Source organism: Hyaloscypha bicolor (genome assembly GCF_002865645.1).
Source record: "Hyaloscypha bicolor E unplaced genomic scaffold K444scaffold_13, whole genome shotgun sequence".
Taxonomy (NCBI): domain Eukaryota; kingdom Fungi; phylum Ascomycota; class Leotiomycetes; order Helotiales; family Hyaloscyphaceae; genus Hyaloscypha; species Hyaloscypha bicolor.
The window spans coordinates 1-9,719 of record NW_020194515.1 but is presented as its reverse complement, the minus strand read 5'-3'; the positions used below and the strand labels follow the sequence as shown (position 1 = coordinate 9,719).

General features: G+C 48.5%; 5 protein-coding genes across 5 annotated transcripts; 3 read left to right on the top strand and 2 right to left on the bottom strand.

The window, feature by feature from the left end:
- Window positions 1-695: 695 nt before the first annotated feature.
- K444DRAFT_113842 (uncharacterized protein) lies at window positions 696-1,883 on the top strand. Its single transcript, XM_024870343.1, has one exon. The coding sequence runs from the start codon at window positions 957-959 to the stop codon at window positions 1,617-1,619; it is 663 nt and encodes a 220-aa protein (XP_024743246.1). The 5' UTR covers window positions 696-956; the 3' UTR covers window positions 1,620-1,883.
- A 264-nt stretch (window positions 1,884-2,147) lies between these two features.
- Window positions 2,148-2,930, top strand: K444DRAFT_517051 (nagb/rpia/CoA transferase-like protein; the record flags this gene model as incomplete). Its single annotated transcript, XM_024873738.1, has 1 exon — window positions 2,148-2,930. One exon carries the CDS (start codon window positions 2,148-2,150, stop codon window positions 2,928-2,930), a length of 783 nt encoding a protein of 260 aa, XP_024743245.1.
- A 557-nt stretch (window positions 2,931-3,487) lies between these two features.
- Window positions 3,488-4,888, bottom strand: K444DRAFT_623855 (uncharacterized protein; the record flags this gene model as incomplete). Its single annotated transcript, XM_024882329.1, has 1 exon — window positions 3,488-4,888. One exon carries the CDS (start codon window positions 4,886-4,888, stop codon window positions 3,488-3,490), a length of 1,401 nt encoding a protein of 466 aa, XP_024743244.1.
- Window positions 4,889-5,653: 765 nt separating this feature from the next.
- K444DRAFT_606612 (uncharacterized protein) lies at window positions 5,654-7,131 on the top strand. Its single transcript, XM_024879027.1, has one exon. The coding sequence runs from the start codon at window positions 5,723-5,725 to the stop codon at window positions 7,082-7,084; it is 1,362 nt and encodes a 453-aa protein (XP_024743243.1). The 5' UTR covers window positions 5,654-5,722; the 3' UTR covers window positions 7,085-7,131.
- Window positions 7,132-7,328: 197 nt separating this feature from the next.
- K444DRAFT_639540 (NAD(P)-binding protein) lies at window positions 7,329-8,985 on the bottom strand (the record flags this gene model as incomplete). Its single annotated transcript, XM_024884392.1, has 6 exons — window positions 7,329-7,347; window positions 7,590-7,794; window positions 7,854-7,980; window positions 8,031-8,491; window positions 8,542-8,603; window positions 8,972-8,985. The coding sequence occupies 6 exons, from the start codon at window positions 8,983-8,985 to the stop codon at window positions 7,329-7,331; spliced, it is 888 nt and encodes a 295-aa protein (XP_024743242.1).
- Between the last annotated feature and the right edge of the window lie 734 nt (window positions 8,986-9,719).

The following is a 9,719-nucleotide window of genomic DNA, read 5'->3' as shown; positions in this document are numbered from 1 at the left end:
TTATATATATATATATAATTATTTAATTATATTCTAGCTATTTAAATATAACTAGATATATTAATTTTATAATAAATAATATAAAACTAGCTTAATTTAATATATTATACTAATTTTAAGAATTATCTTTTATAAGAAATTAATTAATACTTATTTTTAAAAGTTTATATGCCTTTTTATATATATTTTAGTATTTTACTAAATATATATAAGTACTAGCTCTAATTAGAAAATATAATCTTATATAAGTATTACTTTAATTAAGTTATTAAATTTAATCTTGTATTTATTTATATTTTAAATAAATATATATATTATAAAGGAAATTATATTAAAATTTTATATTATACTTTCTATTATATAATACTAGTTACGTAGTGCCATTACACGTGACTTAGTATATAGCTAGTATTTCTTTAGTTTAATAAATAGCTTTTATATAATATATATAGAGTTTACTTCTTTATAAAGCTATTTTAAACTTGGCTTTATTAAAATAACAAAATATTCTCTGGCTTTTTAGAAGCTCTTATAAGTAAGAACTATTTATTATTAGTAAGTATATATGTTCTTAATAGCTCTTTAATATATTAATAAATTTTAAGGATTGAAATTGTGGTCGAATCTATTTGCTATGAAGGCAATACCATTTCTACTTCTTGCTCTGAGAGCATCTCTCGCTTCTGCATGCAATCACTATCAGTTTTGTCATTGTCTAGATAGCAAAGGAACGCCAGACAATAGCGCTACGACCATTATTTGTGAGGGGGAGAGGCACGGCGCATCACTACAACTCGACAAATATGAATATGGTGAAAGCACCGATTATAAAGAGTGTTCTAATGGTTGTTTCAACAACTGCAGTTGGAGGCGCGATTGCCAGAGTGTAGGGGCAACAGGAAGCGATTCCAGTTGCCGCGGGAAATGTCCTTTCTAAATTATATGGTACCTAGACGATGAGCATTTGGCAGCAAGTCACACTGAATCACATGCTATTTCACAAATTCCCAGGAAGTAATGGGTGTTGCGTTTTGAGGTCCAGTAGTAACCCTGCTGCAGCCAGCGCTGCTCACCTCACCGCCCATAAAAATGCTGTATACTGTGTAATCGGACATGACCGCAGCTCTGGAGATAGGATAAATCATAAATCATACAGGACTCAGACTGTGTGCGGATCGATTCCTGTGTGCCAATTGTCGGGATGCTCAGATGCTGCCAGTAAAACCTCATACAAAAGCTTTTCGCTAAAATGCCTCATGCGTGAAATCAGTGTGGATCGGCTTGCCTGCAAGTTTCGCGAAACATGCTTCTTCCCCAGCCCAGCCCAGCCCACCTCCGCCTCAGGGCGCTCGCCGCTCAGCCTTGCAGCTGCAGAACAAAGCTCTGGTGGCTGGAGATTGGACACCCTGGAAAGAACGAGTGGGCTATGGGTTGCAACTCGGGATCCGCGATTGCGTCGTGTTACCTTGCGGCCCTTGTCCTTTGTCCCAGATATTGAACACCATCTCCGAAGCGTCAACAGATCGTTTGCGCCCCACTTGGGAGCGCATCCAGAGATTCCAGACGGACTCGTCTCATCTCGTCTCGTCTCGTCTCGTCCCGTCTCTCGTCCAAGGTGATCGCGATCGTTGCGCCTTATCCGTACGGAACAGCCATCGCAGCGACAGTGCGCAGCCGGAACACTACAAGTACGGGAGACGCTGCGCGGCCGTTGCGAGGAGCGAGGAGTCAGGAGCGAGGAACTAACCCCGAGACAGCCTGGGTTCTAAACTTCTATCGACTTCTCTTATCGCGCTCAGCGTCATCATTGCTTCCACTGTTGACCCGTCCAAATTTCGGTTCCGCCCCACGACCTCGACCTCGACCACGACCATCTGTGAACTCCATAACCTCACCCAAGTCACCTACCTGCATTTCGAGGTGCGACGTCGCCTCTCCTTCTGACCCCTTCGTTCCATGAAACCCTCCTTCGTTGCCATTGACCTCCCCGCGCCAACCACTGGCTCACTCTCGTGAAGTGAGTTGGAGATAAACCAACACCCAGCAGCTATCGATAGCGGAACGGAGCCCACCACCGCACCACCGCACCACCGCACCAGCCACACTCCTCACCAACCACTTTGATCTGCGGACTGCTGCTCATCAAGATGGCAAGACAGCCAAACCTCTTCGCATTCCCCTCTGTGGATGCGCTTGCCACCACCCTCAGAGCCTACATCATCAGCTGCCAAACAGCCGGCCTCCACCGTCATGACTCCTTCAAGGTAGCAGTGTCCGGCGGCTCGCTGCCGAAGACGCTCGCGCACGCTCTCCTCGTGCCCCCTAGCTCCGCAGAAGACACCGTCAAGTTCGACAAGTGGGAGATATTCTTCGCCGACGAGCGAGCCGTGCCTCTCGACCACGAAGACTCGAATTACGGCCTCCTCAAGACGGAGCTCTTGGACAAGATCCCGGAGGAGATGGGCAAGCCGCTCGTTCACCCTATCGATGTTGCACACTTGGATGATACTCAAGAGCTCGCGGATCAATATGAGCAGCTTCTAGTTAAGAGCTTTGCGCAGAGGGACAGTGTCAAGCTGCCTATCTTCGATTTACTGCTCTTGGGATGTGGACCTGATGGACATACCTGCAGTTTGTTCCCTGGACATGAGCTGCTGAGAGAGACAGCTGCTTGGGTTGCGCCGATTGAGGACTCGCCGAAGCCGCCCCCAAAGAGAATTACGCTCACGCTCCCGGTTGTTACACACGGAGTCAAGATCGCATTTGTAGCTACAGGCAGTGGAAAGAAGGAGATTTTGAAGAAGATCTTTGAGGAAGGCGCTGGTTTACCCTGTGCTTTGGTCAATGAGGGTGCTGGCGAGAGATGCAGCTGGTTCACTGATACCGCTGCTGTGGAAGAAGTGAGCTTTCCTCGGAGAGGCAGCCTTTGATTTCTAGATTAGACTATTTGGGAGGATGTTCATTGACGTTTTGAGGCTATTTTCATCGGAGTTTGCTGCGAGACGGTGTTTAAAAAGGATGCGGTCATTTCAGCGCCATTGCGGGCGGGAATTTGTCGGACAGAAGTCCCAAGATTCATCAGGACAGGACTCGCATATCAGAGATATCTCTTTGAATTTCGGTTTCAGGTCTTTTCCTACATGTGAAGAAATAAACTCCTGAGAATCCTGTGGTTTGAGATCCCCGATTTCTTTGATAATATTCCATTTCTCAAATGCTGCTGCTAGCGTCGGCTTAATGGGAATGGCAGGAGACTAACGAGGAATGATGTTGGACTTGGCATAGTAGAATAATAGGAGGCTTGAAACTCATATTTAAGCCGAAGGGTGCCCTGAAACTAGCGAGTTTGGTTCAAACCATCCAGATCCGTATCTACAAGTTTATCCATCATCATGAATCATCCCAGAGGTCAGGTTTCCCTTTCCGTCCCTTATGTGCAAAATAGCACCCATCAGACACGAGTAACGCCATCCCAATACCATCCCTTCTATTGCCCTGGAGCCAGCTCTTTTTCTAATTTCCCAATTCGTCCCAGACAAACTCTTAAATCCTTCCCTGGTATCGAAGATAGCATCTGCATACAAGACCCACAAGCACTTAGACAACACCACGTGCACTTCCACCTCATCTCCGCATCCTTTTTCTGGCAGATCATGCACGCTATCGGGCACAACGTATTCCTCGAGCTCTTCATAAACTTGTGTGACTGGTAGCAGTCGAAATGTAGAGTACTCAGTGGCAGCCCCGGCATGACAGTCCCTTTCCCAGCACACGCCGGTAATGTAGGGAAATTTATGCCAAGCCCCGCTGGGGGAGATAGGGGAGAAGGTGGAGAGAGTGGTGAAGCTTTGTCTGGTGATGGCTGTGGAGTGAGGATTTTCGCTGCGAAAGCTTTCTTCGGTTGCGGTGATCTCATGACAGGAGGTTCGGAGGTGATTGTGAGGGTCTCACTGGGTTCTCGAGAGTGTGTAGAGAGAAGGTTCGGTCGGTTCGTAGATTCCAGGAGGACGGACGCGACATTTGGTCTTGCGTCTGATTTCAGAGGGACTTCGGGGGCTTGTTCTCCGGGAGGAGTGACTGGCGATACTGGAGACACGACCTGCGGTGTCAAAGGCTGTGTATTGTCCGTCTTTAGATATTCTGGAGTCGGCAGCCGCTTGAAGGAAGTGTATGGATTCGGGGCTTCATCGCTGCTGGTCTCTTCGGATGACCCTCCCAGATTCTTGTTCTTCAGCTTTGCCAGCTTGTTTCCCATCAAGTCTGGTTGCGGCGGTGCAGGACGAGCAGGAATTGGCTTTCGACCGGCAAGGCTTCGTGGTATTTGAGCTCGTGCTGGTTGCTCCTGCCTTCTTGGTGGGCTCGCGGTAGATCCGTTGCTCCTGTCCAACTTTAACTCCGGAAAACTGAGGCTCTTTTCACTCCTCACAGATCGACGTTTCCAAATTTCGGGTCGTGATGGCGAGGAGCGTAGGCTTGATATAGGACTAGACAGAATGGTGGGGCTCGATGGCATGGTGTGACTTCTTTGATTGCCTTTTGAAGGTAAAGGTGGTGTTGAGTCAACACCAGTCAGTGAATCGAGTGTGTTGTGACTACTGCCATTTGACAAACTCCTCGACAGCCCTGGACTGTCAGAGTAGACTGAAGAGACACTCGCTATCGAAGGAGCTTTCGCATGGCTGGATTGGGATCCAACGGGCCGACGAGGTATCGATATGGGCTTCTTGGCCTCCCCCTCTGGCAGTGGAGGAAGAGCTGACTGTAACAATGATGGACCCGTCTTCTTTTCCATGCTCAGTGATTTCTCTTCAGGGCGTTGTGGCAACATCTTCGAGAATCTTGACCGGCCTCTGCCAGGCGTACTTTGGAAAATCGACGATGTCTCCATGGTGGACCGGCGGAAGGACTCTTAAGAGATACTTTGCGGTCCCTGCAGAGTGCTTTGGAATTCTCTATGGACTCGGTGGTCGCCAGGGCCAGAGCAATTGCAGACCATTTTAGAGGTTTAAAAGAAAATGTGAGTTGGGGTCCCACGTCTTACTGAAACAGCTGAGGCTTTGGGCCAGCCCGCACATCAAATCACAGCCTTCCGACACCTGGCACCCTGTCGAAAGATATTCATGCATCTGAAGTCTGCGAGCTAATTTGTTCGCTCTGCTCTTGCTAACCCGGCACCAGTTACGCACAGAGTGGTTTTGCAGGCACGTAAGAAAACAAAATTACAAAAGGGGAAAGTAATACACGCCGTGAACCAACAATCGCAAGGCCTGCCTGAACGCGACGTGGACTCGCCGGCAGTCGTACCAGAGCAGCCAAGCGCCGTATGAGCTCGTAAAAGATGGAGATGCGATCGATGTCCAAGACTCCAAGTCAGGAGGTATGAGCAGTGACGAAACTGACGGTTGCTTGATGCATCTCCATCGTCCAAACGTGTGGATCTTCACAGGGGCCACGTTTTTGGGAGGCGCGGAAGGATTCCTTCTGTGGCAGGGTGAATCATGCATCCCAAAAATAAGTTGTAGAATGCTGGTGTATATCATATCAATCGATTTATGCCATAGAAAAGGGTCTTTTCTGGGTGAAAATATCGGGTGTCGTTTGGCTGGCTTCGCAACTCAACACTTACCCCCTGAACACGTGGAGACCTGGAGACGCGGAATCGGCAGAAAGGGCCTGTGCTCAACTGACCTCGATTGTCAACAAAACAACTTCACTACTTAACATGTCAGCTCTTCCGTCGAGGACGCGATCTCTTCGCAAACCGGCAGAGGTCGGGAGCAGATACGAACGGACTGCCCTTGAACTTAATGAAAGCAATAAAGTCTCGCGGGCAGAGAGGACAGGCCAATCGCCAAGTCGACTGCCCAAACCTCCAACGCGAAGCACCACCATCTCGCGACCCCCAAGTTCTACTGGCAGTGTGATCAGCAATGCCTCGATGCGCCCTCCTCCTCCTCCTCGAGCAAACATAAGCAAGCCTACGACCGGTGGTTTACAAAGGTCGACTTCAGGTCGCCGTCCAAATCCCGTTCCTCCAACAGATTCAGAACCAGTGAAGAAAGATCGGTCAAGACCTCCGCTCACACAGTCTCGCCATCTCCGCAATGTGTCTGCCAGTACCCTTTCAGCTAGTACGAAAGGCCCCGGACATTCACGTACAAAGTCTTCCTCCACACTCTTGACCTCCTCCACTGCTCTCCGACCTCCAACAAGAAATGGCGCGGACGAAGCCCAACCATCAGAGCCACAATTGAGAAGACCTACTTTCTCTACTCTCCAACAACATTTCTCCCCCGCAAAAAGTCTCGCCCCGAAGCCTCATCCGGCTGCGTTCCTCGTACCTCCGTCTCCGAGCAAGTTACCCTCAAATATCGCAATCTCTGCAGAGACAGCAAAACTACAGAACGAGCTTTTGCAATTGCACTTACTACATAAGGATGCCGCCCAGATAGATAGAGAGTGGAGAGCCAGTGCAAAGAGGAAACTGGGAGCGAGATTCCAATCAGTGGTTGACAGGAATGAACTCTTAGTGCAATTAGAAATCGAGGAAACAGGCAAAATCAATGCAGCAGCGCTGAAGAGATGGAAAGACCTTGGGACGCCGGGGTGGGGCCTCGAGGAGAAGATACAGGTACTCGACGAGGTGACCAGTGGTGTGTGGATTTTAGGGGATTCCAGCGGGAAATATGGGAGAGTCGTGAGGAGATTTGAGAGGTGGCTTACTGGGTGTCGGGAGATATTGGAGGCAAGGGCCCACAATGAAGGGTTGGAAGATGACGAGGTGGTGTTCCTGGAGGGACTTGATGCTGGGTGGAAGGATGACTGTCTGGTTTTGGCTCGGAAATTGGAGTCATGGAGGGATCATCTCAAAAACCTGGGCACGCTTGACTCCGGCTCAAGCTTGGCGGTTGTGGTCGATGGGTGTCGGAGTTTGGTGAGCGGAATGCTGACGGAGTTGAATGTTATGGCTCAGATTGAGAGAGATGCTATGAGCATGGAAGCGGAATGGATCAAGAGTATGAATGATGATGTACTTGATAATAAGGATACCCCGGTGGCAGGCGCAATATGGAGATCTCTGTAGTTAATTCAAATGTGAGGGAGACTCTTACGAATCTGCACCGAACCTTCTTGAGATTCCGAGTTATATTTTGACATTTGCAGTACGCAGGTCCCTGGTCACCTCGTTCCGAGGATAGTTTCTCCTTAGAAGCAGGTTTCCTTATCCATTCATCACGCTACAAGTGTAGCAACACATTCTGTTCTTGACAAGCGTTCGATTGCAAATCCTTGCCTAGCCCAAAGGTGTTTTTTACTTCATCAATTTCTCAAATCATATTGTAACAACTAAACGCTCACAAGCAAACTCTTAGGAAAGAGAGCAAGGTTGTTCAACAACTAACATTCCTCCATTCGCATCCCTGATTACCCCTCAGAGATCAAACTTCTGTCCCACCAATTTCTCACTCAAGGCCCACAATTTGTCAATATTCTCCTTCTTCTCAGCATGAGCCTTCCCAATCGGACGAACAGCACAATCCTGGAGGAATCCCCCGCCTGATTCTGGCATCATTAGCATCTTCCCGAACGATTTTGGAGGGATAATCATCGTGCCTTCAATGGAAGGGCCAAGAGCTGCAACCAAAGAAGTGGAGCATCCCTCTTGAACAGTCTTCGGGGTTTCCATTGCAACCGGAACCTGCTCGTCACCTTTGTTGTTTCTATTTGCCCACTCAAAAGCGCTGTTCCACATTTCTGGGGTAACATGAGTGGACAAATTTGATTCGAGAATCACTGTGGTTCCGAGTCAGCATTGTGCAATGATAGATCTTCAGCTTGCAGAGACGCCCTACCTCCAGGATGAACAGGGTACGATTGAATCCCCTTGTTCTTCAACTTTTCAGCCAAGACAGCAGATAACAGCACATTTACCGTCTTTGACTGAGCATAAGCACCCCATGTGTGGTAGTCTTTTCCATTCTGTTTCCCATCGGTCGAAGTACGTGGGTGCGTGTTTAGTCTTGGCATACCTGGAAGTTCCAATCCTCGTACCTCACAACATCGTGTTCAAACCCTATGCTCGGGACGTTGATAACTCTCGCACTCTTTCCAGCCCCAAGAATCTCCCCGATGATCAATTTAATGAAGAGAAAGTGGCCGATATGGTTCAAACCAAATTGCATTTCAATGCCATCTTTGGTCGTCTCGAAGGTCGGAATGGCCATCACACCAGCACAGTTGATCAAATAATCGATCTTTTCAACACTGGTATTGATCCCTGAAGCAGCTTCGCGGATTGAAGCTTGGTCTGCGAGGTCAAGCTGGAGGAACGTGACTTTGATGTTGGGGTTCAAGGCTTTGATTTGCTCGATCACGGGACGGATTTTGGATTCATTGCGCCGAGCGAGGATGACTTGAGCGGAATTTCCGTTGGCAAGGGAGAGTGTTGTCTCTGCTCCGATGGACTTCACGCTAGGTCCAGTTGTGAGGACTGCTCATATGGTTTGGAAAGCTCAAAACGAGGAGAGGAAAGGAGGCTACATGTCGTGCCGGTGACACGATCTGCCAAGGCTTCGACGACCTCCCTGCCTGTTGTGCTTCGGCTGAAGGATGGCACATTGGGAGATGAGATGGATGGATATAGAAGTAGAGCTTCTGTTTGACTTGAGAAGTATGACTTGGGGTTTTGTTTATCCGATGTTCACTTATGTGTTCGGGTAAGGGCTTTGCTTGAGAGAAGAAGACTGAGTGTAAGGAGAGAACTATAATCGGCAGGCAGGGTCCCGGTGTCGCTCATCAACTCCCAAACATTGGTAAAAGGGGTTGTAGCTACACTAGAGCAAACGTGTGGCCAGTTCGCGTATGCACAGTCAAATTCTCTAAAGCCTCCGTCATGGCAAGGCTTCCGGGGAAGAATCTTGCTTCACTTACAACGGGCAACATAGGGAGGCTGCCACAAAATCACCAAGACCTGTAAAGGCACATGCAGTGCTAGCGCTAGAACGATTAGCAATATATTTCTTTGGGGAAGGAGGGAGCCGGGTGCAAACCGGAAGGTCGAGACATCCTCCTGGCCAGTGATAATAGGAAGTCCAAGGTACGGACAAAGAGATAGGTTCTTCATCTGTGACCCTTTGGACATATGGCAGGTGACCAGTAATAAGTTGTAGTGAAGATGATTGTCGCTGCACCCTCGGGGTAACAGTTGAGAGCCGGTGTCTCATGTGACCCGAAATGGCCAACAAAGAGCGACTAGCTGGTGCTAAAGGGAGGGCCTGCAGAGGTAGCCACACGGAGACAGCTTGCAGGCGGAGTATAGATGGTGGTCAAAAGACCTACGAGTAGGTTCTGTGCCATCGCTGTGAAGTTGCAGACAGAGCCTTGGAGATTCAACGAACTTAAACATTTCCGCTTTTGCACCACTTTCCATCGCAGAATTCGAGTATTGCATTGTATGTCCACGTCATATCAGGTCATGTGATTCGATCCCTCCCAGGCCTGGATTGGCGAATCAGCACAATTTCTCGCCCAATCATGGACAGGCAACATGCAACGCGATTGAGCCAAGTGAAAGTGATCTCGATGCTCTTCTACTGATCACTAATCGGAAATGAAACGGCAAGGGTACTGAGGCCATTAGCGGGCTAGCGGACAAATCCGAGAAGCGAAAAGTGATTTTCTGATTTTCTGATTTTCTGATTTTCGCGCCCACCCCCCCC